General features: G+C 33.1%; 1 protein-coding gene across 11 annotated transcripts; it reads left to right on the plus strand.

Annotated features, from left to right (window-relative positions):
* The first annotated feature begins 5,295 nt into the window (after nucleotides 1-5,295).
* On the plus strand, nucleotides 5,296-27,784 carry LOC120343350 (eukaryotic elongation factor 2 kinase-like). 11 transcript variants are annotated; one of them, XM_078111233.1, is made up of 19 exons: nucleotides 5,296-5,567; nucleotides 6,953-7,037; nucleotides 8,210-8,257; nucleotides 8,997-9,053; nucleotides 10,830-11,024; nucleotides 11,953-11,990; nucleotides 12,604-12,775; nucleotides 14,850-14,999; nucleotides 15,153-15,256; nucleotides 17,583-17,739; nucleotides 18,685-18,805; nucleotides 19,079-19,126; nucleotides 19,965-20,067; nucleotides 20,846-20,990; nucleotides 21,677-21,898; nucleotides 22,521-22,694; nucleotides 23,432-23,556; nucleotides 24,766-24,953; nucleotides 25,579-27,784. In XM_078111233.1, exons 1-19 carry the CDS (start codon nucleotides 5,404-5,406, stop codon nucleotides 25,695-25,697), a joined length of 2,415 nt encoding a protein of 804 aa, XP_077967359.1. In that variant the 5' UTR covers nucleotides 5,296-5,403; the 3' UTR covers nucleotides 25,698-27,784. The 11 variants fall into 11 exon arrangements, with proteins under 11 accessions (XP_077967359.1, XP_039268426.2, XP_039268427.2 ...); XM_078111238.1 differs by lacking the exon at nucleotides 5,296-5,567 and adding an exon at nucleotides 6,528-6,694; XM_039412492.2 differs by lacking the exon at nucleotides 19,079-19,126 and having other exon boundaries at nucleotides 19,950-20,067.
* Nucleotides 27,785-27,817: the final 33 nt, after the last annotated feature.

Raw genomic sequence — 27,817 nt, forward strand, 5'->3', positions numbered from 1 at the left:
CGATTTAATGGGTGATATTGAAGACTGTTGCGAATGGCAGACCCAGCAAAGATGTTTGATCGGTCGACTGACTTGTACTTAATTTCATCTTACTCCCAATGGGTCAGTTGTTAAGTAAGCCAGTTATTGAATTTTGCTTCCTGGTAAGTGGACCGGTGCACTTATCCCCATATTTGTACCTGCTAATTATCAGATAATCTCATTTCAAGACTTTTCTAATTGTGAGGGTTGACTGTTGAATTTGTGTGCTCGTTCCGGTTGCTGCCAGGTCTCGTATCGGCCGGATGTTTCTCGCTATTATTGCAGTAATGATGCAGATGTTTGTCGCAAACTTGTTTTCCATTATTGCAGGCATATTGATATTTGACTACTTTTAACTGTTATTATAGAATGGGCTGCCTGGCGAGAGGGGATGTCAAGCGAATTTACCAATTCGATTTATATACAAGTGTTTATACTGTGTTAAATTGTTATTAATATATATGATGCATCTTTCGATGACTGGCGATTTAATCCACTATTATTGCATCAATGCGTTCTGCACAATATTCTAGAACTCATATTTCAATTAGGGATATACCCAGCAGGATAGCGGCCAAGGACGCACTGGAGCTGGATAGATGTAATCGGTTAGTTCTAGTTTGTATTTTCAGACTTATGGAAATAATATGAATTCATGTGATTAGTTGCTCTGACAGTTTTATTTGTCTTATCTGATCGCGTTTGTGCTGATTTTCCACGTTCTGTCATTGATTCCGGTTGTAGTTTGAAAATTTTGTAATGCATGAGAAGCTGAAGGCAACAGTTTTAGTAATTCGCGTTCAGAAACGTTGACCGGCCACCAATATTGACACAAATCTTCGGATTCCTGAAGAATCAACACCCGAGAGTGAATCCACCCACCCACAGAAGCCGATAACTGAGCCCCAGATGACACCAATGCTTTCAAACTAGGAGAAATTACCTAGAGCGTTATTCAGTCTTCATACTATTTTACAACCCTGGTCTACACGAAGAGCCACGAATATTTTCACATGAGCCCAATACCTTGTCAAATCAAGAACTACCACGTCGGTCATCAAGAAATAAGAAAATCGACAAATGATAAAAAAATTGCAATTATTGATTTAGCAAAATTGTGTAAAACATCAAATATCACAATGCTCATTTATGTCTCTGTCTTCACTCAAAGGTTATCCGAAGACTTGGGATTATCAGTAGCATTGTGCATTTCTTCATGTATATATTTATTGGTATTCGATATCACCCCATACAGTAGGTAAATTATTGCTAACTAATCGCCTACTACAAAAATAGTGATTTATAAACATCTACCAACCGTTAGTTGTAATTATAAATTTAGTTCAGTTTTATATTCAAAATGGCTGGGAATCGTAAAAAAGTTGGCGACGAGGGTCAAACGTTCCTAAGTTATTGGATGGAAAAATAAGGCAACCCAACATCGCTGTTATATGCTGGAGATATCACCAACAAAGTTGCTAGTTGATTTGAACGTTTTGGCCATCACACAGAATCAACATCATCCTACACATTGATGATAAGCAATGAGCATGTGATAAGTAAATAAACATGAACAATGTGAATTTTTTGTAAGAAATGAAAAAAGTCACAAATCGGTGGATGTGTCGGGGAGAATGTGTGTCCTTATCTGCGTGTCGGGGGGGGGTTGCTAAAATGACCCATTTTCATTGAATTCAACATACTATTAATACAAAGGGGTTAAATACATTAAAATCCATAGTTATAATCGTTACGGACGTATAATTGAGACGGGCGTTAGTTAAACATAGGCTTACCATAAATCTGAAACAAAAAACCGGGACGGTGCGATTTGGCAAACATTCGGTTGATTGCCAGTCTTTGTAATATTGAAACGTCTACCAAGCCATTGCGGGTATATACGGCTGTAAATCTCTATACTGATCATTGAATTAGAAAAAACACAAAAAAATAGTTTGTATTATTTATTTAGACCAAAAGTATTTGTTCGCAGATGGAACCCTTCTCAAAAATTCTTGTTTTGATTTTGTCATATAACTGATAACAAGAGACATCACCATTAAATTTGCAGGTTACGAGTGCTTTTATATTTTCTTCTGGCATTCTGAACCTGCTTCCAGACCAGAAAGTTTTAACAATGGAGAAAAAAATCTGTTCAACAGATGCCAATGTTCCGGCAAACAAAATCAACGAGTTTCTGCAAATTCGAAATGCTAATATTTCTGTTAGAAAAAACGTTTAACATCTCTGTCCACTTAAATTCAACCGCAAAGTAAGCCAAATTGCATTTGGACCATGCTCAGATAAATATCTCTTTATCAGTATTCGTCGAAAAGTGCATCTCTATTCAAAACCTGACTAGCTAACCGAACATATCATTTATCAATTTTGCAAACAAAACACTTTAGTCCAGTTTAAATCACCCATAATTTGTCCATATGTGGGGCCTGGGGAGCATTTTAGGCTTCATCATGCAGCTTTATATACCGCAAACATTCTTTTTAAATACAGTTACATCGATTTCATCAGAGCGTTCCAAAGATTCCAGAAGTACAAGTGATTGCGACGAAATTAACAGTCTTCACCCTTTTTCCTTCAAATTTAGCTTCGCCTCTGACATCTGCGGCAGGGCTTGGCAACCTTTTGTCGCTCGCGGGACAAAATTAAGGGCTGCGAGTCATTGGCGGGCCGTACATATTTTTAGAAAGCTGAAACCGAACGAATGATACTTTTTATAATAAAAATCAAGCAGTAATACATCTTTCGAATAGAATATAGATTTATTTCCTCATTGCATCGCAAAAAATGGCATTTGAATATTTTCAGCGCCATTGAACCCTTTGCACTTCGCATCATTTTTCTGCGTTTTGTTGCCATTTGTCTAATTATAATTAAATTATAGGCTCATTAAACGAGTAGTTGTGAAATATATACTTGTTAGGTTATAATATAATTTAGTTTAAAAAATATAATCGTCAAAACGGCTGTTTTGTTACTATAATTTAGTGAAGCGTCACGAGCCGGATTATAATATTCTGCGGGCCGGATCCGGCCCTGGAACCGTAAGTTGCCGACCCCTGATCTACGGCATTAGTATTATCTTTTTTCAAAATTAAAATAATTTTGTTGAAGTAGGTGAGCTGGCAAAGGACAAATTTCAAGTGAAGTTCGTACGCTGGAACATTTAAGCATAAGAGTAGGGCATCCTTCTTGAGAATTTGAATAACTTATCAAGCTTTCAAACAGTTCCGTAATCCTTTGCAAAGCAGGTAATAAAGGGAAAACCCGAGTGTTGCCATGCTGTAATAGCCGTTGATACTATCAACAAAATCGCAGAATGATTTCTCCTCTGTTACTCGGACAGTGTGAATGTAATAGTATTTATACATTTTGACAACAACACAAACAGGCAAAGTATCTACGACATGTTGAAAATGGCATCGCAGTGCACAGTTGAACTACATGGTACGCACAATCTATACCGGTTATATTTCTTTTAGTTTGAAAAAAAGCATTATTTGTTTATCGTCTTTTTACGCCTCCAAAGTTGATGTTGCAATTATCCGCACAGAATCCAACAACTTTTCCGAGAAAAGAGAGTATTCAGTAAAAGTTTTGGCGGTTTCCCTGGGTAAGGATTTGAATTCTAATAGTTTTATCTTCACACCAACATCAGGTAAAAAAATAACGAACCACAACTGGAACAAGCTTTAAATTCTTTCTGTTTGATGCATCGAAGGTTACTGATACGAAACTGGTTTAAAGTAAATCATCATCAAGTTCAGAGGAGAACAGCGGAGCAATTCAATTAAAAATCACCGACTCTCATTTATTTCTGGCTAAACGTGCAAAATCAGCGAATCCGCTTATCAGACAGCGGACATCAGAAATCCTAACTGTGTATATTTACAAGTTAATGCAAATTTAGATCGTTGACATCAGAACGACCATCTTATTCTTGACTAATAGAAAAACAGATCTGCAATGCGTACAGTGTACCTTTCCTCCTTCAGTTTGCGCAAAATAAGGAAAATCTCCTTTCAACTCATTAGAAAATTTGTACTTTTTTTATGGCATTTCGACAACTTAACGGCATTGTAGTTAACGCCAGAAAACGCATTAAAACATATACCGATTGTGACATAACAATAGAGCAATTTTTTACTCTCTGAATTAGCGAAGTGTGTCGCAAAACAGTGGTAAATGGGCTGCCACTGTTAAAAAATTGTAACAATAAGGAATATGAATTTTTCACCCATGACAGCCGTGCTGACAAACCGGGACATCTGAGTCGACCGGACGGGACGCCGGGACAGCTCGTCAAAACCGGGACTGTCCCGGCTAAACCGGGACGTATGGTAAGCCTAGTTAAACACAATAATATAAGTTGCGTCCTAAAATGTGGCGATTGTTTATAGGAGGAAATTAATGCGACCCGCACACCTCCGGAAATTTGTATTTGGTCCAGTAGTGCATAAAGTCTCTCCCACACGGTATGTTAGTCGTTGCTCCCACATTTTTATTCGATATTCACAACGACTAATGATATTCGAGAGAAAACTTGCGGTGTTTGACGACGCGTGACAAACTCAGGCTGCAAAACACAATAAGAGAGAAATACGCTATCAATCTGCTTGCACGTTCTCTTGATCACGTTGTAAGCCAAATTAAACTCGACTAAAAGGTTAAATTATTCTGGAAGTCTCGCTGGTTCAACGACTTCGACCAAAAGCTTGCTTGAGATATAAGCTCAATTTTATCGCGAGAATTCATTTGACGTTGAATAATACAGAATTAGAGATCGAAATGAATGCATGCATAGGCCTAGCCTAGTTCTGTAACTTAATTCTGTAATTCCCGAATTTAGTGACTGCATAATTGACTAAAAATCTAAGTTAGCTGGAAACCGAAAAATCTCAGCATAGATTTTCAAATCTTGATATTGGTTTCATGATAAAAACATTCTTATTAGCAACTGTTGTAAATAATAATTTCTCTACAATGAGCATAAAACCACTTGATTTGGTTTATTTTTGTCTGTTACACAAACAACTAACTGCAGAACTGACTAAGTCTGGAAGTGACAGGGTCTGAGGGAGGTGCTTGGTCAAAGTTCTGAAGTTATGCCACAGTGGCAGAACGGTGTGTGTCAGGGTCATGATACAGTACCGGTACTCATTATACTGTTATAGGTTGAGCCTAAATGGTTCATTAATCAACTAATTAATTAATCTATAAGAAAACAAACACTCTCAAAATAGAACAGTTAAAGAATTCACTTTAAATTTTGAATTCAGGTGTAAATTTGGGTTTTATATCTAGATTTCCTATTCGTTCAAGAGAGCGTATTAGGTAGTAGGTAGGCTACACCCTATTAGAATCATGGCAGCGATTGAACCACAAATGGAAAATAAACTTGAGGTTGAAGATGATGATGATAGCGATATGGAAATGGGTGATTGCAGTGGGGGATTATTTGACTTCGACTCTGATGATGACAGTGGCCAGGGTTCATCTGAAGATAATGCTCCTGTGAATGAAGCAAGGTATTCTATTTTCATGTTAGTTCGAATATTTAGTTTGGTTCTGCGTTCTTTCATTACCTTTTAGAACTCGAGGAATGAAATCGCTAATGCTTATGACTGTGCTGCATAAACATTTTTCAAAGAAGTATTTGAATGTTCTGTTTTACAGTTCTTTATATTTTTGATTTACTTGTTCATGTATTATGCTATTGAAAAGACATGCATAAAAATAGTATCATTTAAAAATTTTGTTTATATTACATGTACATTGTAGTGTTATATACTCTGGCTGTAATGGTCACCACCATTTCATGATAACTTTTTATAACTTATATCTGTATATATATTATTTAATATATTTTTTTGTTTGTTACATTTGAGATTGCCTGTTGCTGCAAATGATATATTGTATAATAAGGGATTTCGATATGTAGTGTTGCCTAATATTTTAATCTTTGTTTACTTCTTTCTATCATGACCACATGTGAAGTGGATGAACTGATGTGAACTTTAGGAAATGAAATACTCAACAATATTTATATTTATTTTTGAAAGTGAAACAAAATGGAAGTGATGGTACCTGGTTTTTGCTTTCATGATTGCATTGATCAAATCAAAATGAAATTATAGAGTTTGAGTTGTCAAAATGATTTTTTTAAGAATTAAGGTGATCACAAAGAAGAACATTGATTTATTTGAATAATAATGAATGAAAGCCTCATTCTGGACCTACTATCTTATGACCTCTTCAGGTTTACCATGTAGTCATTTATTTGTTTTGGTCTTCAAAATATTAGATCATGCAACCCTCTCTATCACATGTTAGTACCACAAAGCAATCAAGAGATGTTTCCTTATAATAAATAGTAAAGAATTATATTTTCCCCTTGACTCGTTGTGCGTCATTTCATTTTGAAGCACACTTGATGACTGTCGTTTTGTAATCAGAGTGGCATGGTGTACTAATATAATCGAAAACGTACATCGCTAGTGGTCAGTTCCTATTATAAATTCGGTTTTGATATTGATATCGCGATCAAAGTATTGACTGATTCAAATTGTATGTAGAATAAGAGAGTCAAGCTAAAGGACTGAATTGGACTGAATTTTGCTATTTTTGATAAAGGTTGCTTGTTAAAATTACTTGGGTTGGTATCTGCTTTGAATTCTTATGTCTAAGTGACAATGTAAGAAGTAAACAGAGTTTTGCAAGCTTTTCGATTGATAATTTATACAGCGATTCTAGATATGCCCATTTCATACAGAAATACACTGCTTATTTACTAAAGCATAGGTTTCCAATTTTGACCTAAAAACTGAATTATTACATTTTTGTCAACTGTCTGGAATCCTTATTGAGCATTATAGTTGTTTTGTTTTGCTTAAAGTAAGTTTTATCGATTCAGTGAGAAAAATGAAGAGGAAGATCACGATCACGAATCATTGGCAGACAATTTAAGATCAATTGTCTTCAAATCGATGACTAATCAGGTATTGAATCTTTTTCACTTTTTGTGAATTTTTTTTTAACATTGTTTCAATTTAAATAAACTAAATGATGTATTTATCTGTTTGCTGTCACACAAGTTCTTTTTGAAGGGGCAGGTTCGTTGTCCACCTAGCTGTGCCTATTATAAGCTAGGGCAGGAAGACTGTTTTGAATTCATAGGCTGATAACATCTAAGAATTGTGTATACTTTCTGTATTGTAAAATGAGAATTTACAATACATTTAATTATAATTATGCTAAAAACCCATTATTTACCTACACTTGATGTGTTCAGGTGCAGATAAAATTGAATTGAAAATTCTCTGGGAAATTTTTGATCACCAATATAGATTTGAAAACAATAGCTTAATTGTGAATCTCTGGCTCTTGAAATATAGGAAAATAATAATTTCCAATTTATATTGGCATTACATATGAGTTTGGTTAAAAATTAATCTTAATCATTATATATAGACATTGCAGAGTACATGATGACCATATGCTGTCACATTTTTTCTGGCGATCAAATATGGTTTAGATGTGTTTACTTTCATCAGCTATACTCAGTCTCAAATACAGTTGGATAATTCGGAATTGGAATTCTTCCCATTTTTCAATTATCAACAGAACAGTTTTTGCAGCAGCCTAAATATCATCGCTAAAAAATATTTTTCTGGCGTAATGCGAATCTATTATGCTCACCAATACTGCATACATGTTATTAGTATGTTGGTTTATTGGAATGACTTTCCATTCAGCATTTGCTGTATAAAATGAGTGCAAACTCGAATTCCTAAAAAATTAAATATTTTTTTTTCACACATGCATGTCTCTACTTTGGCTTATAAAACCTGCCTTGAGAATCTGGTGGATTTTCCAAATGTATTTGATTTGGATTGACAAATGCAATTCATTGTCAATGAATTGTCTTTGCATGTATCAAGATTTACATTATATCATTTTTATTCATTGTCGTTTGTGTGAGTTGTTAACTTCTTTCTTGCAGCATATAATAGGAAGAGTAATATTACTGGTGGCAGTAGTGGTTATCGCTTACATTTGATTCATTTTAACATATTTCCAATGCCTAAAAATTGTTGTATATCAATATTCAACATTGCTTTCCAGTCGGGTATTTTAGTTATTTTTGTAACTAACTAACTCAAATTATCAGGAGGGAAATTCTGAGTTAGAGGATCAAGATGAGAAGGAAGAGGGAGATGTAAGAATGCATGATGTAATTGGAATAATCACTGTATTAATTATTTGGCTTTAGTTTATCACAACAACAAAAAGACTCACATTTCTGTAAAATAACCACAGTTTTAGTAGTTACAGTTCACAGACATTTTCTGTTGACTACTCACACTACACAATAAGGGAAATTACAATAGAAATACCTATAATATCACATAAATTTTTTCATGTTATTTTTGATTGGTACCAGTGAAACATTTTTTGAACCGATAATTACTTGGGCTATGCTTGGCAAGAGAAAAGCTTTGATGATAGAAAGAGGGCATTGTGATACTTGATAACACGATCAATAAAAATACAAATGACGCTCTAGTCTACGTGCATTATTTGTTTTAGTTGTAAACAATACTTATGAAACGCTCCACTTCTCCGAATCTATTACGTATGTTGTTAAAGTTAACAAGGCAATTCAACAACAACGCGTAACACAACAACCACAACAGAATTACCATATTAGCACACCTGTTCTGACATAATTGAATATTGGGTATTTTATCAAAATATTCCAAATTCAATGATAAACATATCACTTATCAGTCACATTTTTGTTATCACACTGCATGATCTATTTGCTTTGCTTCTTCCAAAACTGCATTTTATTTTTGAATGTTAGGTATGCTCTTATTAAGTATTTTCTTGTTATTATCTATATTCTTTTTATTATTATTTATCTATTTTCCTTTTTTTCTGTTGTTTTATTTAAGCTACCAAAAGGACATCGAAAGTCTTTTCCAGTTATTTCACAAAAGATGGCGTCACCGGTATTCTGTAGTGTGATTCAAGCATGCCTAATTTGCCTTTTTTGAGTTATAGCTTCGAAGAGTGTTTATTAATTTATGCTTGGCTTATGGGACTAGGCTACATTACATATACATGGTCATGCATGTAAACTGAAAATGGATGTGCCCAAGCAAGACAATCCAAAGCTCCTAATGTTTATATTTTGCCTTATCTCACCATCAGCTCGCTTTGTTTTTATATATGGTTTTGGTCAATTTGTTATATCGCATGATACTTATTTTTAGAGATAGTGCCCTGTTTACTCTAACTCCTTCAAGGCTTGTTTTGTGCTTCCTTTTTTAATAAGTTATTTCATTATCATTAAAATTTTGAATAGAACTTATTTATTCAAAAATGTTGTAATTATCTCATAAAAGAACAATTTTCGCTTCGTATAGAAATTCTACTCTTGGCATTCATTGTTTATATTCTGTATGGTTATCAAAAGTTCAATGTTGCATCTAGTCTACTCATTTATAGCTAATTACCAGAAGGTTTGGCTGATCATCCTCAGTGACCTTCATTATTGCAAAGAAAACTCATTACAAATTATCACAGCTATTCCTTCATAAGGTTTTATGTAAAGCTTTACTCAGTAATGAACCAATTAAAAATATTCTAAAATATCTCAATATTATGAATTGAATATTACGAAATTTTCAAAACATATTAAAATGTAACTACAATTCAACTTATCGTGAACAAATAGATAGTTGAAGTCTGGATAGTTCAAATTTATATTTTTAGATAAAAAAAGTATATTCCTAACTATTAGTGGCATAATCATTACTCAATAATATGGGTTTAAAAGTATTTTTGATAATACAAAATTTCAAATGCCAAGTAAAGTGCTTTATTAGCTTTTGCTTCCTGCTGGAAAGTTGGTATAATTATTAAAGCTACGCTTCTATAGATATTGCTTGTAGATATAAGCCATTAATTATTTGCTTCTTTGGCACTTTGTTGTTGCATGATTCTATCATTTATAAATAGGGCTGGGTGTTTTGATACTGAGTGTCAAAAGTCAAAACATAGAGGTGTTGAAAGTTAAAACATTGACGTTTCAGCAAATAAAAAAGCAATACTCGTTAATTTGGATATTTGTCCCATTTTGATTATTTGGATCGAATTGCTCTCTGGTAGCATGCTACTATTTTATCTAGTTTTCCCTGGAATTCACGCTTTTCAAATTAGTATGCCGCTTTTTGTTTGAGTTAAAATGAAATTGTAAAATCCTTATTATCATCTCATCTCTATACTTTTGATAATATTTCAAATCATTGCATTTTGAAAAACACCCAGCTCTCTGTAGTAAATTAATTAGGTTAATTCAGTTCAGAATAATTTTCCATTCATAGAGTAATTATTATTTTTACATCAGCTAGAATAGATCTATATTTGTCGGAAGCTAAGTTTGACTGAAATAGGTAATTGAAAAGCAACTAAAATTAACTGATGAGCTTTGTTACCTATTTACAGAGATGCTTAAACATGGAAAAATTCGATAATTATTGCTTGAGTTCATTGTGTTATGTTATGTCCTACCATCACAATTTGACTTTGTATGATTTATCTTGTTAACATTATTACGCTAATTGAAAAGTCTCATTTGGGCAATTTATCAACATTAAATTGGCTGGCCTTTTCAAAAACTGAACGGAACAAAATCTTTATCATCTTGTATTAATTAATTAATAAATGTATAGCGACTTTGATGTTCGTTCCTATCTACAATTACTATTATCCCATACTTGCAGGCTCGCAAATTGTCACAGCCTAACATGCGTGGAAAACGCATGTGGAAGTTGTCTGCATCACATGCAAGGGCTACTGCAAGAGATTTGTGGTCTGCGATAAACAACCTTCGAGTTGAAAAAGTGCATAGATACAGGTACAGTCCAAGGAAAGGAATTTGGACAGAAGATGACATTGAAATAAAGATGGAAGAAGACGTGAGTAAAATCAGACTTTTGAATATATTCTATTTTCCAATGTTCCCAGCTACGGTATGCCATTAAATTTCTACACAATGTTTTATTTTGTTGGTGATTGCATTTTTTTCTATGTGTGAATTCACATTCATTCATATTTAATTATATTATGTGTACTTATTAGTCTTTAAATTGGCGACTTAGGGTTAATCATGTAGGTGACAGTTGTCAAGCAAGTATTTCTATCACTTGTAAATGAAATGCAGTATTTTAATCCGTTAGGCTATGATAATCTTCAATATGCATTTCATATAGTTATTTAAATCCTTTATTCTCATAATATTGCAGGTAATAATAATATACCAATACCAATACTCGAAGTCATGTTACAATCATTTGCCTCTATTGGATTTACAAGAAATGTATAGTGGGTGTTAAATTTATATACTTAGAGAGCTTGTCAGATTGTATGCTGGCCTAAAATTTATAACAGTTCAAGTTTAACAACATCTAATACTGAAGACACTTTCAAATCTAAAATAAATCATATATTTTCACAATTTATGTCACTTTTTTTTTGTGGTATTGATTTTTGAAAATATATGTCTCAAAAGTTCGATATAAATTTAACAATATTCTGTCCCATACAGTATTAAAAATTTGTTCATCAATATATGAAACCTGAAAATACCAGACATGAAATGTCAACTTGAGTTCATGTTTCTTTCTGTGTTTCCATTTATTGATATCCTTTGGGCTAGACACGCTCAATAGCATATACAACAGTACTACCCAGATATAAAACTTTTCAGTGTTCCTGTATTATTTCTGTATTCAGTTCTTGTGGTCTTAAGACATTGCAACGATGTAATGGGTATTCATTAGGAACACTCGATTTTCTTGAACCTAGTTCGTGTTTTGACCCCCTTTCTGCTTTTCTCTTTTGCAGTCATTCAACCATGGAGCCATGAGAGAATGCTTCAGATCGTAAGCTACACCTATTTTTTAACACCTTTGTATTGAGCGTTGAAGACAATTGAAAAAACAAAATCCTTTGAAATAAATAATATTATTTAAATGCAGTTATACATTTTATTTTCAAATCAACTATGTCATCCAACTTTGTGACGAACTTGACAACCTATTTTTTATTTGAATGTATCTAATATCCGGATCCATATCTTGAAACACTTCTATATATTATTAGTTGTTTTATTTCATATCCAATTTTTTTTTACCTATTTGACATATTTTGAGCTTTTGTGCCATTTTCAGTAAATTTTATATGCAGATAGGGATATCTATAGATATCTATCTTATTTCAAATGAAATTATTGATATTTGAATTACCGGTAGTTCGATTTTGACAATTATCTTGAAGAAATGTTAGATATGATATGTTAGTTAATAATGCAATAGAATGTAAGATTATTGTTTTTCGTGAGTTGATTATAAAATAGATCAATATAGAATGTTCAAATCTGAAAAAAAGAAAAGATAAAAATTGTGGACTATCGAAATAATAATATTCAGTGAACATCCAAAGTATTGTCTAGTAGACATTTCGATTTTCATTCTCACTACTTACTAATGTATACAGGAAGAAAATGTCTAGTCTTTCTGTTAAAAAAGATTGGGCGGGTGCAACAAACTGTGTTGCAAAAAAATATATGGAAGATGTCGAAAGAAAAATTTACTACGAAGACGTCAGATTGCAAATGGATGCTAAACTTTGGGGAGAAGAATTCAATAAGCACAACCCGCCGAAGAAGGTTGGTAAACTAATAAGTTTAAAATAAAATAAAACTAGATACGCTGGCCTATGGGTGTTAAGCATTGAAATGCGCTATATGCCTATATAGATATTAAGTTCTTATGCCATGCCTACTGGCTGACTTTATGTACGATACTTTAATTTTTTAAAATGGCACCTTATCCAGTAACCTCCCCACGCAGAGGGGCAATAATAGTATTTATGAAATAAATACAAATAACAAAAGAATCAAATTGAAAATGTATCGTTATATATACATGTCAATATAGAAAGAACAGTGATGACTTATCTAACTAGGCAAGACCCCAAAGAAATATAAGTGGAAAGAAACATGCGTTCGTATAAGAAAGTGCTCTCAGTTACTTTCATATGAAAGAGACTAAATTTTATGTCACCATAATCTGGACAAATGTCATACTCATATTAATTCTGACATTAATCCAATTTAAAGTACTCAGAAAACAAGATATCTATTATATAATATATCATCATTAGAAGTCACTCACTTGAAATATGGCTTCATGAATTTTTGGTAAATTTGTGTTAATGTTCATTCAAGAATATACGGAAGTATTACTGATAATAATCAATCCAATATGAATAGATATTTCATGTGATTATTCTGTGATTCAGAAGTATTTTTAAACATAATGATGATGTTGAATATTTCCTTGAATGAGTTAATACCATTTGTAATACTGAATCATTACGTCAGTTGACATATAACTAGACTTATCTCAGCTAACTTTGACTAGTTTTGGGAAATTTTGAAACATTGTCTCATAAAAAGTTTTATGAATAATAAATAAGAATTGTTCTTCTGAGAGTTCTTTCAAGTTTATCTGAAACCAAATTGTGTTTGTTGTCGAGAAAGTTTTCGAATGTCTGAGTGTGTAGCAGTCTAGCAGACAATTTTACTCTTGGGAATATTGAACAGCGAAGCCACGTACTAAATTTAATACTCACAGAGTCTCCTTGCAATTTTAATTTTTGTTCTAAATTTATCTTAACTAGGTTTGTTTTAATTTAACCAGTGTTTGTTTATTTAGGTTTTTTTCTTTCTGTAGTAAACCTTTAGGGGCCATCAACTATATACAGCAGGGGTGGCCAACCTGCTTTCGACCGCGATCGACTGAAATCTTCAAAATAGCTCGCAATCGACTGATCGGTAATCTGGTCATACACAAAAACGAATGCTTACTGAATATGCAGATAACTACACACACGCTTACAAAATTACACCGCTGCCAATAAGCTCTGCTCTGTGGGAGCATTCTTAATGGAATCGCCACAAAAATTTGTATGTTTTCATGTTTCATTAAATTTGTTAATATGATTATGTAATTGAACCAAGAGTGAAGGTTTCATCATCTATTTGAGATGTATTCAAATATTACAATTCAGATCTACGGCCTGTCTAATTTTTAGTCGTAAGTGTTAAAAATTTTCCAAAAAAAACTTCAGTATCAAATTTACAATTTCGTCCAAGTCCAATTCTTCGCTCGCTCGGAATTAGAAAAAAAATTGGCACTCTGATGTCACTGTTGCCATTGCGATTAAAAATTTCTTTTAAAATTAAACACACTACTCTTGGAGTGAGACAATAACTTTTGGATACTGCAAAAGTTATTATGGGATTGTTTTGTCGATTAAGACCCACAATATTCGGCACATTCATTCCTGAAGCTTGGCAGCAGCAAAACTTTGTTACGTAATAATATGCTCTATCGGACTTGCCCAGACTCAAGTAGTGTATGTGTATATCGTATGTTGTGCATGTAAAATACTGTATTCTTCCTGGTATAAAACACACAAGAGGCACTGCATGAAACTGGTTCAAGGCACACTGGTTCACCCAACATTAGACGCGATCGACTACTCAAACCATGGCGATCGATTAACGTGTTGACCACCCCTGATATACAGTATTAGTAAATTTCCTTTGCAATTTGAAAAATAATAGAATTTATGAACACTCTGTACTATTTAGATTTTTGTTCTACATGGTTCCAGCTTTTACAAGAGTGAATTCCGATAGAAATTATTTTATACAACAAAATTTTATTGTTTAGGTTGATATCATGCAGATGTGTGTAATAGAATTTGTTGACAGACCAGGATCACCACTCTACCATCTTGAATCGTATATTGAAGGAGATTATGTTAAGTACAATTCCAATTCTGGTTTTGTCTTTGATGAGGACATAAGGGCAACTCCACAGGTACTTGCCTTTTAGTTTGTTTCACTTAAATAAAATAAAAAACCGCAACAATTTTCTGTTGTCTAGTCTAGTTGGATATGACTTAAATTCTGTAAAATATCGAAAAATTTGTTCCTCAGTTCCTCCAAAGAAATACATTATTTTCTTTTTAAGGCTTTCAGCCACTTCACATTCGAATGCTCCCAACACAGACTTATTGTTGTTGATATTCAAGGAGTTGGAGATTTATACACAGATCCACAAATTCATACATATAAGTAAGTTTAAATTTTTTATCAGTCAGTCAGATTTGAATGAGTCAATTTCCAATACCAACCCAAGAAACAATTTTATTTTGAATTTCTATATTTCCTCCTTAGCAATTTAATTTATTATACTTAATTTGAATTAATTCTGGTCAATGTGTGCTAACTACGATAATAAACTGATTTCATGAATATTCCAAATTTTAATTTTTCTAGTATAGAATTTTTAGTTTTACTGAATAGCCTATTGTTATTTAAAGACATAGAATTGTTTAAAGTCCATTTCCTACCCTGCGGGATGATTTTGCACTATTTTTGTATGTGCATTGCAATGTTCCTGCACACTGACTTGTTGAAATATAGCGTCTCTGGGAGAGGTGTATACAGTTGAATTCATTGAACTATCTATCACCAGAACAATCCAGTTTCAAATTTTAAATTAAATTTCTGAGAACTTATTGTCTATCATTTACAGCAGGACATATTGTATACATAATAATTAATCATATATTCTTATAAATACTAAATATTATAATTACGTGGAACTGGAAATGTAACATTTTAATATCAGGGTTTTTACAAAGATTATTCATAAACCACTTTAATGCGTTTATTGTTATTGTGCGCAATGTAAGATCTGCCCCTAGGCATCCACGTTAGTGAAGATTTACGTGAATCACCAGTGTTCTTGGTAATATCTCGAGTTACTCTGATGATATAAACTACCAAGTTCAGATCATAGGTCATTTCCTGTTTTTTTTTCTTTCAAACATAATATTGTATAATTTCATAGGGTATCAATGACGTAACTGCTTATTTTTAATTTATGGGTTTTTCTAACAACTATCAAATAAGTTTTTAACAATATTTATAATATAGGAACCCGTTTTTTAAACAATTTCCCATATATCAATTTACTAGTAAATTTTGAGCGCTCCAGAGTATGTGTACCAATATGGAGCTAACTACATCAAGTTTTGTGCAGGGACTTATACCTATGGACAGGGGGATATTCACTTTGCTAACACAGACAGTCCCAGAACTTGTAATAGAACTAAAAGAAGGAAAATCAGAATAAAATTATGGCCTAACCCTAACCTGGTACACATACTATGGGAGTACCAAATTTTGGAACAATGAACCTCTCAGGTCATTTAATTAATAAAAACCCTTTTTGACACTTAACATTATCAACTTGCTAGATAATACGAACTGAATAATATAGTGTCGATGTCGAGCCAAATATTATATTGTTTGAACAACACATACACACACACCTAACCACCCACTCGCCCATCCTAACCAAGTCAATACATATGCTAGTTTATACTTCCACTCCAATTAAAAAAAAGTCATGACACTATTCATCATGTTAATTCAAATTAAACTTTTGTTATTAAGGTAATACTGATTTCTATGAATGCTTCGTGCATGTGCTAATTCAAAAAAATTCAATATACCAGTATTTTTCCAGGTTTTTTATTTGGGAAGTTCATTATTTGATTTTGACCATGTTAAACAAACATGGTTTTTGCTGGCTTTGCAGGTCAGCATAGAAAACAAAAGCTCGTGTTTACTTTGTTCAGCATATAGGAACAATAGACTCTGTGTTTATTTTGTACTTATGGTGTATTATCGTCTGGGCTTGTCAGGGTTACGTAGGTACCTGATGCCTTCAGGCCTTGAGTTTATTTAAATATTATTAATTTGAGTTCATGCACTTGCACAGTTTTCGATGAGGTGATTCTTTATTCTTTCGATGATTCTTTAACTGAATTTATGTTGTTCAATTCATTGACTGCGTGGAACAGTGGTCGGCAAAATGTGGGGTGCTGCCGAATTGTGGGCAGCTGAGCATTTTCCAGTGGCCTTCAATAAATTGCAATTATGCCAGTGATATACAAAAAAGGGCCTCATTTGGGCCTCACCTAAAAAACTTTGCCGACCAGCATTCACCCGTCACGAATTCAAAAGTGAAATGCATCTCAAATTTTATTCAATTTTAACTTCTACTAATACCCATAATAAGTCATGGGGCGAAAGAGGAATTTCAATGTTATATTGTGGATGAAGATGTCTAAAATAATTTGTGTAAAACCATATCAATACAGTTAAACATGTACCAATGATATTGCTAAATTTCCTGGTTGCAAAATTTACTCTCAAATCAGGTCGAATTTACCTCCAAGAGTTGATAGGTTTAATCAAATTGAAGCTCATAAACTTCATAACTTTTTATCCCATTGAATGCCTGCAATTTTTTACAGTGTTAGATTCTTATTTTCTTAAACAATCATTTTATGAATGAGAGAGACTTCATTGGAATACTATATTTCAGAGGTACAGAATATGGTGACGGCAACCTAGGTACAAAGGGAATGGGATTGTTTTTCTTCTCTCACACATGCAACAAAATATGTACAAGTCTCAATTTGTCACCTTTTGATTTGTCATTTCAAGAACATAAGAATGACAAAAGAGGTTCTATCTTTCTGGTAGGTTTCTTTTCTATTTTAGTTATTGCAATGCTGGTTGGATTAACTATTTTTAACTTCAGAATCAGATGGAAATTTTGATTTAGAATTAAATCAAAAAGTTAAGATATTTCAATGTAGTTCGTCATTTTTAATTAAATTTTCATGGGTAATTTCACCAATTAATGGACCGATTCATAGTAGTGAATTTTCCTAGGGGCATTCCACATATTGCAATACAATATACAATTATTTGTACAACATGGAAAAGGCAAAGATTCCTGTTATAATATTTCAGAAATTTGGTTTACATTTATTGTTTCTATACTGTTGTATGAAGTCCCATGAAAGAATAATGCTTCCCAGTATTAGGGAAAACTTGTATTCACCTCTTGGCATCATTTTATTCTAGCAGTCATATAGTAACTAGGTCATAACTATTCAATACTGGAATAAACAGTCCATTACATGACCTATATTATATGTAGTTGTTTACTGAAGACATTTGGATGAAGGGATTTCTGAGAAAATTTCATTTTCTTCTATTTGGAATATATAAAATGAATTTATTGATTCAAATACATCTGAATTAGAGATATTTTATATAGTAAATGCCTGAGTTTAAAAATAATTCACAAAATTTTCATTTGAAATGTATTCTTTTGAACAATGAACTTGAAAATAAATTGGTGTTGTGGAGCACATGAAGAGGTTGACCAATATTTACAGAACCCCACAATAGATTTATAAAGAAACGTTCTTGGGTGAACTAAAATTACCTTATTTAATGACTCGGATGTATTTGCTGCTTTGCATTTAACGTTATTCAGTATATTATTAATGAGTAAACGAATAGCTCGCGGATCCCCTAGGTTTCTCTCACAAAGTACTGGGGCTCCGTATGGAGCACCTTGACAACCTACGATATGAAATATAATGCTAATTTTTATATCTCTAATTTAACAGAGAAGAGGAACAATGCCAACTGGTTATGAAGAACCTCTTTCTCCATTAGTTAAGGATTCATCAGATTTATTTGCTGTTCTCGAGGAATCATCAAGCTATCTTCCTCCAAGATCATCAGAAGGTTTTTAGTTTTATATATATTCTCAACTAGGCAATAGACAAGTATCTTAATTGGGACTAGAAAATTTTTTTTGTTAAATTGACATACTCACATATTCTGATAATATTTCTGTATATGAGCCTTTAACTGGTTTTATGAATCTAAATCCTCTAAATACCTACATTTTTGTATGAGAGCAAGCAAAGATTTTATTTCCATAATAATCTCATATCATATTTTTCATATAACAACTGACAAAAATATCTACTCAACCTTTATCTTCATGTTTTGTAGGACTTTTAATTTGTCGAGGTCAAACTAACTATAAAATGCTGATTCTTGGTACTTGGTATTGTATATATACTTCTCCATTTTGTATTTATGATTTGATAAAACATGCCTTTGTTCTTCTGTTCAGGTTGATACAGTAATAATCAAAAATAAAACTGTGATTGACTAACTCAATATGATTTGTGTTATTCCTTGTTGTATTTTTTATTTTGAAGAAAAATTGTTATTACGATTAATTAATGATCCTTTCAATCAAAAGTATGCATTTAAATTGTTGGCATTGACGAACATAGAAAATCGATCAAAGCAAATTATGTCTCAATTTTTTTTATCCATTATAGAATTCATTATTCAGAAATATACAATGATTTTTACAAATTTGTCTCGTCCAATCAAAATCGATTCTATATTTAAAAAAAAATTGTTTTGGAAAATATTCAGAATAGTATAATATTTGTTTTTGGTCATCCCTGATTCATGTTTTCGGGCACTAAGTGGTCGTCTTATGGTCCTATTACTAAATTGTTGTAAGTTGTGAGAAAAAACGGAATCTTTTCCGCAGCCAATGGATTTCAAATTTTCAATATTTAAGGGGAGTGAAAATCTGCAATTTTTTCTAATCGATTCCAAATTTTCAGTATTTATTTTTAAAGATGAAAGAAGTCTCAACTCCCCAGAAGGCTATTTCTTGTATTTTTTCAAGTGTTATAGGCACGAAATTCCACCCCAATATAGGCTGTTTATTTTAGTATTCTTATTAATAACTATAGGTAACATTTTAGAATGAATTTCGCTAACAGTCAGCCGTATTAGTATCATGCCCTTGTATCTCATACTTTTGTAACGTGAATATAAAGTTTTGACCTTGAAATAGAAGGTGTGATTTCAGGAAATGACGATCTCTACATCCTGCAAGAGGAAGAAGAAGAATGTGATGATGGAGAAGAATTGAGGGAAGGAAGAAAACGACTTTATACTAATCAGGAATCCATGTAAGTTTGTGTAAGGGATTATGTTTTTGTATGATATGGGGACAGATTCTAAGGAGTTTTCATAGTATAAGTAGTTAGCTAACTGGGTTTTGGAAGGGTTAGTGTCTTTCTGGTTCAGAATACAGTATAGTTTCTTCAAAAATGATTGAGTTGAGTGACTTGAATTTATATTTATAGTGAATGGGTTTGACTCATAAGTTTATAATATATAATGCCATCAAAGGATATGATTTTCATATTTGTTAAGGGAAAGAGGGAAGACCACTCTCAATTTTATGGCTTACCACGGTTCGTGTAACCTAGTTAATCAGTTTCAGATGGAGGAGAAAACGGTCTTAGGACCGGTATATATGTGAACCCTATGATTAGGAGTACAACAGTCTCCTCGCTCATAATTGCTCAACCTTTTTTTTATCTGAATTGGTTAATGCGTTTAGCGTAACCAGAGACGTGCTCCTCTAATGCTCAGCTCGATGCGCTGACATTGGGTCATAGTTAAGATGGAGCGTTAGCTTAACTATTAGAAAACAAATTGCTCTGAAATTCTTATTCACATTTCAACCTGGGTGATATAACCTGTAATAGAAGTACAGTAATTACTAACACCAATCTTTAAATCTCTATGAATATGATGAAGTTATCTAATATATAACCTTTTATTATTTAAAGTATAATATTCATCAATTAATTGTTCACTTAAAATATATCTGGTGTATCACTAATTTTCAATGGGTATGTTGAGTTTATTAGTTTTTTTTTATTTCTAACCTTCATACAGTGATAGTGCTTTCGGGGGGAGTTCTGTTGCTCAAAGCATCAGTGAAGCAGATGAGGACGATTCATCAATTTCCAGTGGATATAATTCCAGAAATGGTTCAGCAAGACGTCGACATAGAACTATCAGTGAACTCTCTGATCATTCGGTGGGATTTCTTTATTTTTTTAGTTTTTTTAAGCTGTGTTTCTCCACTAAGGGTGTGAGACTGTCCCCAGAGGGAGAGAGAATATTAAATGTTAAGTTGGGATAAAAAATCAACTTATTTCTGTAATTTGCTAATAGTTCGTTTATTATTTTAATGTCATATATGTGAAGGAGTTGGAAAAAAAACTGGTTTTGCTATTTACACACAAGAACAATATTATTTATCTTAATTCCAAAAATGAGATTCGAGAATCTGTTGATAATTTTAAAGTAATGCAAAAAGGAAAAATGTTTGGAAACTATTGTTCTAAGGAATCAATTTCTTATTTCAAATACCTGAGCTATTCAATATAAGGAAACAGCTCTTATCGATGTTATTAATTATAATTTATACCAATCTGTAACTCAACCCCCAGCATCCAGTTTAGAGGTTCCTAGTTTTAACTATAACGACTTAGTTTGTGTAATATGAGCCTATTTGAGTTTTAGTAAAAAGTTATTGATTAACTTATGCACTTCTCTGAGACCAATGACTGTGACTTTGGGTGATGTTATTTAGTTTTTGTAGAGAAAATTTTCTCTTTTTTATCACCAATGTAAGTTTGAAAATATGCCAGTGGCTACAGTGAGACACAGCCCTGGTAAAAGTATTCAAAAATATTGACTTGAATAATTTTCATTCAACAGGAATATCACGATTTCTTGAATGCAGTTGGCTCACCACCACCACCAGTAGCTGAAGATATTCTTGCACCTCTACCTAGTTTCCGAAATCAGAAAAGCAATCAACACCTGTTGCCTGGTGCCAACATGATAGGAATGAGAAGACCATCGTGTGTCTTAGCAGAAGTGTCGAAAATGCTACATGTTTCTCCCAAAGTGCAAATTGGGAAGTCTGTGCTTGGAAAGGTGAATTTTAAAAAAAAAATTGCATCAACAGTTAAATGCCAGCCAAATAATCATTCTCTTTTCTGAAGGATTGTAATTTAGTTACAATAATCATGAGTTTGTCCAGAAAAAAACAAAGACTGCCATGGACTAGGCCATCAAGGTTTTTGTACCCAGGGCCCAAAAATCTAGACTAGCGGGCCCTGTAAGTGTGACATAAAAGTTACATTTTTTGGGCAATATTTACAGTGTTACAAAAGCAGAAGTGGAAAATAGTATAGTCATTCCAAAACATTCCAAATTTAATCGCAATCCCATCGAATTCTATGAGCTATTTTAGCTAAAACATCAAAACTGGGTTTTAGTTTGGTTGTGACGGCATCAGGCGGGCCAGATTGAATTACCCAACAGGCAGCTTTTGGCCCGCGCGCCTTAGTTTGCCCATGTCAGGAGTCTCAAGTTAGCCATGCCCATGGGTTGGTTATGGACATGTAAACCAATTTGAAACAAAAATACTGTGAAAACAGGCATTTTATGATTTGTGATATTAAAGTATAGGAAGAAGCTTTCCATGGTAAATGGTGTCATCCAACATTTTTCTCATGCCAAGAATGTGCTTGTGATGTTTTGCTCTTTGTTTCAGATTCATTATGATATGGTGGTATACTATGATTTGGGACGATTCCCATTTGATGAGGATTCAGCTATCTTTCATTTGGAAACAGCTGCTGAATGTGGATCATTGGATGGAATTTTGGTACTTGCTAAAATGTATCTCGGAATGCCACATGACATTCTCGCTAATGTAGAATTAGAGGTATGTATAATGCAGTTTAAATCAATTTCATACTTTTGCTTTGGTCATTTAATTTAATGTCTTTCAACCTTAGATCAACATGATGAAGCTTGGTTTCTACACTGTCAAACTGATATATTCTTACTTTTCTATGGCAAACTAAAAAATAGCAAGCTTTGCATGATTGAAAAATGTAAATTTCTGAATAACTCCTTCCTGTAATTCAACACAGTGCCAATGCCTTTGGGTACTCCCGTAATGTGTTTGCCAGGTTTGGGTTAGGCCATAATTTGATTCCGATTTTCCATTTCCATATCTTAGGTCTATTACGAGTTTGGGGACTGTCTGTGTTAGCGAAGTGAATACACCCCCTGCCCATAGGTTCCAGTCAGTCCCTTGGTCCCCTTCCAACAAATATTCTATTCGAGACCATTAGTGTTTTAAATAACTAGGTTTAACTTCAGGAAATATTATGAAAATAACAAATTATGGCCACTGAATACTTAGAATCCATCCATTGCAAGTTTTGTATTTTTGTATTGTATATTTTTCCATTCTGAAGCTATTGTTTACATTTCTATTATCAGCTTTACCAATAAATTTGAGTTTATTACTGCTAAGCAAGAGGCGTGTTTCAGATAAAATTTATATTTTCGCAGAATTTGAAAAAAATTATTATGACTGTATGTATTAAAAATTCTTTATTCTGCTACTGACAAAGCAAAGGCAATAACTGTTATTAATTCATATTATTTCAGCAATGTGAAGAGAATACTAGAAAAGGATTTGACTTGATGGAAAGAGCTGCTGATGCAGGAGATCATAATTCGATATATATTATCGCACAAGCATATCATTCTGGCGCTGGTTTGCCAGCTGAACTGTAAGTATATTGTATTTGTTGTATCTAAAGAATATAATTATTGTATGAAAAAAAATGGAACGGTTGTGCTGGGAGTTACAAATACGCTTGCGTACCCTGCATGGGTTCACATGTTCGAATCCTGAGGGGGATAATTATGTGCGACAAGGACTAGTGACCGATGAGAGGCCATGGTTTGACATAAAGTATACCTTGAATGCTCGTTTTACGGTCCGTGTGAACAGAACGTAAAATTAAATAAGGGCCGGTGCTTGAATACCCGCCCGATGCAAAAGCTGATTTTTCAGTGTTAGAGAACAATAGGAAATAAGAAGCGCTTTTGTCACAACGCTGTTGAATTTTAAGCGCTGGTAGATAACACTCACGCCCTAGGCGTCCAATTACATAACAGATAGCATTGATTATGTAACACCGGGGTTCTCAAACTGGGCGTCTCGCCGCCCAAGTGCGTCGTTTCAATATTCATAGGGCGTATCAAAACTTTTCTTCTTCTGCGGATTCATGCCTTCGGTGCGCAAAAAAAGTCAAAATTTTCGGTATTCTCGTTCAAATCATACTTGAGAACTGGAAATGACAATATATTAATAATTATTGTAACGATTGATCTTATCTACGTATATGTGACTTGACAAACATCACGGATCATTCAATACTGTTCCAAGAAATAACAAGCGCCCATGCTTGAATAAGGGCTCGGTTAGTGAGTTTGGTTAAAAAAATATGGGCTCGTGCTACAAAACGAGCAAATCTGTTAGCTGTTTCATTTGTTTCCCCAAGATAAATATGAAAATTCTATTCTATTAAAATTGGGATCTGGATTTGGATATAATATTATTTTACGACTTTATTGTATTGCTCTGTTACATGTAGGACATAATTCTCATCTTCTTCATTTTTCCTACTGCTAAATTTGTGTATGATCTTGGTCACAATTTGATGTCTGGGTATCTTCAGAAACTATAGTTTATAGCACAAGTTTTACCTTTTTAAAACGGTGTAGCATAGATTTTCTTGGTGAATCTTTTGTCACTATACTGACGGGCAGACAATTTATAATCTGGATTGATTTTGAATTCTGAGAATTGAGATTTCTCTTGTCCTTTTGTTGTAAATTGTGTAAGTTAGAAATTCTATACTATTTGGATTGCTGCTAACTATTCAGATACACGTAATACATGTTTGTGACACAATACTTGCTTATATTCACAGAGAAAAAGATTTTTCATCAGCTTTGCACTGGTATGATAAATTACTAAAAGCTTCTGAAGAGAATGATGCCGAAGGTGGATATGATGCTGTAACAACTCGTATTGCACCTAAATATCAAGTAAAAGCTTCTCAGGCAGAAATCTATTTACATGGTGGACACGGAGTGCAAGCTGATCCCAATAAAGCAGGTATATTGATTGGTTCTAGTTTATTCAAACCTTTACGCACAATCAGGGCTGGGGAACTGGAGCAGGTGTTAGAGCCTGAAGCCATAGAGCTGTGACATTTTGGTGGAAACAGAGCTTCAGCCAAGTTTAGAATATTAGACTTTTTTCTACGTTTTAATTTTCCAATACCTAATATGGCTAATAAAACCTATCCTTTTCAGCTTATACTTTTTTTTATTCTTTTTTAAAAATTTCAATTCCAAAGTTGAATTTATATACCTGAATTTTAATTTCATATGATTTGAAGAAACTAATTGGAAGTCAACAATTTCGCTAACATCTTACAGCAATATAATATTCGCGTTATTTTCTTTCTGTATTTGTATTTTATTATTCTGCAAAAAAAATGTTTTTCAAAAATTTAATTTTTAACCTTGAAACCCTTATCACCGTTGTCACAGATTTGAGGTTTCACAAAACTGCATTCTGGCTGACGTTTTTGTTGTATTTGTGTATTTGTATTTGTGGTCGATTACAGGCCCGCTCCGACATAAAAAAAATGAAGCTCATGAGTTTCATCCGTAGCCAAAATAAATTTATTGATTCATAAGTCCAATTTTATTGAAACAATTCATTATTGTTTCAGGTGAATTGTATAATGAAGCTGCAGAAGAAGCAACAACTGCAATGAAAGGACGACTTGCAAGTAAATATTTTATGTTAGCCGAAGAAGCTTGGGCACAAGTAGAAGAAGAAGAAGAATAAAACGTCAACAAATATTAGCTCCTAATTTTTGCCTCAATTTTTCCCATTTTTTTCTTCTCTTAGTGGGTTTATATCGAACTCTCATCATATCATTAGACAATTTTCAACTCTACTGGTGGGTGGAAAGGTTATGAACATTGGCTGCTGAATGTATAATTTCCTTCTTGTATTGGATTTTAGGGGAAAACTGAATGTGCTGCCAATTCTTTTTTTTATGTCTAAGTAATATTTCTTATACATACCCAGATTAATGTATTTGGATACTATTCTGACTTGTTAATACCTGTGAAAGTTTTAACCATCATCAATCTTGAATGAGCTCTGAACAATGTAATAGTATGCAATCATATTGAAACGACAAGCGAAAATGTAGTCTAACTGAATTTCTTCATAAGATTGAAATATAGCATTTCCAACTTTAATGCATTTTGTGTTATAATGAGACGGCAAAGAGAACACTTCTAAAATTAATCCTATTAGTCTGCAGGTATGACGTTAAATCATTGTTTTCTACTTTTTGATGTAAAGACACTAGGGTGTCACGATTCTTTCAAATGAAATCGAGGATGTTGAAATAATTAGGTTGATATGTTACTGCGGTCTGTTGGCCAGTCAGCAACTGCATTCAAACTAGGAAATTATTTACCAGTCACGCATATCTACCTTTTTTTTAATTTGTTTTCATAACTGGATCATAGCAACCTGTACATAGCACCATATTCATCTTTCAATTTTCTTTTTTATTTTCATTATGTTCTTTTTAATGTGTTTTTGTCTGTATTTGTATTGTGAAACCTATAATTGATCTAAATCTAGACTCTAAACAAACACGGATTTTATGTAGCTGGTATTCTTATGGGTCACGGGTGCTTGGTTTTTTTCAAATTTTGAGAAAGAAATATGGATCCAATTTTGAATATTGTATAACGAGATTAAGATTCTAATCGGAATTTTAATGTAATAATTTTAAATTTGGTGCTTTCTTTTTTTGTTTTCCAAAGATTGGCAAAGAACTGCTTGGTGTTTAACACAAAAGTCTGATATTACATTCTAAATGAACCAGGTTTTCACAGTTACATCCTTTATATTTTGGCACAGAATAATCTTAAAATGCTTATTCCTACAATTAATATTGGTATGTAAAAACGTAAGCTAATCGCAATAATCTCCCAGTACTGCTTTTTCAGTTCAAACTGTTTTGGATAGAGGTGTCTAGAAAGCTGAAAAGTTTTCTTGGCTAAGTAAGTACATTTCAAACTGCCCTAAGTATTGTGTTAGTTGATAGTGTTACTGCACCAATAAGACTGTACCTCTGAGTACACAATTACTTAATGTTGTAGAAATAATTTTTTATTTTAATTTAATGGGATAGGTATATGGGTTAGAATTATGGGTGATACCTTTTTGATATAAATTTTGTGGTGCTCAACAAATGGCCCATCATGATTTTAAGTTCATGTCCTGTATGGGAACAGGCCATTATTGTAATTTCCAGTTAATACTTGCTGTATATTACTAAGATGGCAATTAGTAGAATAAATTATTTCTTACATTCGGTAACAACAGTATAATTTCAATTCTACAAACTTCTGTCTCGTCTGATATATAAGTCTATGTCTAAATTTCTCTGGTATATAGTTTTCCTTGAAGAGAAATTCGGCCTGCATTCTATCTGGAAATATTGATGTTTGAATATGTTCGTCGTTATATATTGTTATATGTTTGTTAGCGTTAGGTAGTATAAACCTATTATGGCATTGGCTTGTAATATAATGCTATGGCTATTCTTCATGTTATGTGTTGTAAATTTCATGGCATGGTTGTGAGGTAATAATCTCTGTCCAAAATTTCTTGTTATGTTTAGTTATGCATTTGCTTATTATCAAGGTGTTTTAGCGGCGTGGGTCGTAGAATTTTGTAAATATTGCAATATTTTTCCGTAGTCACTGATCAAGGGCGATGTTATATTTAGTAGCAGATCATTAATAATTTCATGTCTCACTCAGTGCCTTTGATCTATTATAAAATGTATAGCGCTACAGAAGCGCGGAGTAACCTTTGCAAATAAAATATGTTTTGCAGTGCAACTGTCTGTATTTTGGTTGTTGGTATCGATCTGG

Source organism: Styela clava, chromosome 3 (assembly GCF_964204865.1).
Source record: "Styela clava chromosome 3, kaStyClav1.hap1.2, whole genome shotgun sequence".
NCBI lineage: Eukaryota > Metazoa > Chordata > Ascidiacea > Stolidobranchia > Styelidae > Styela > Styela clava.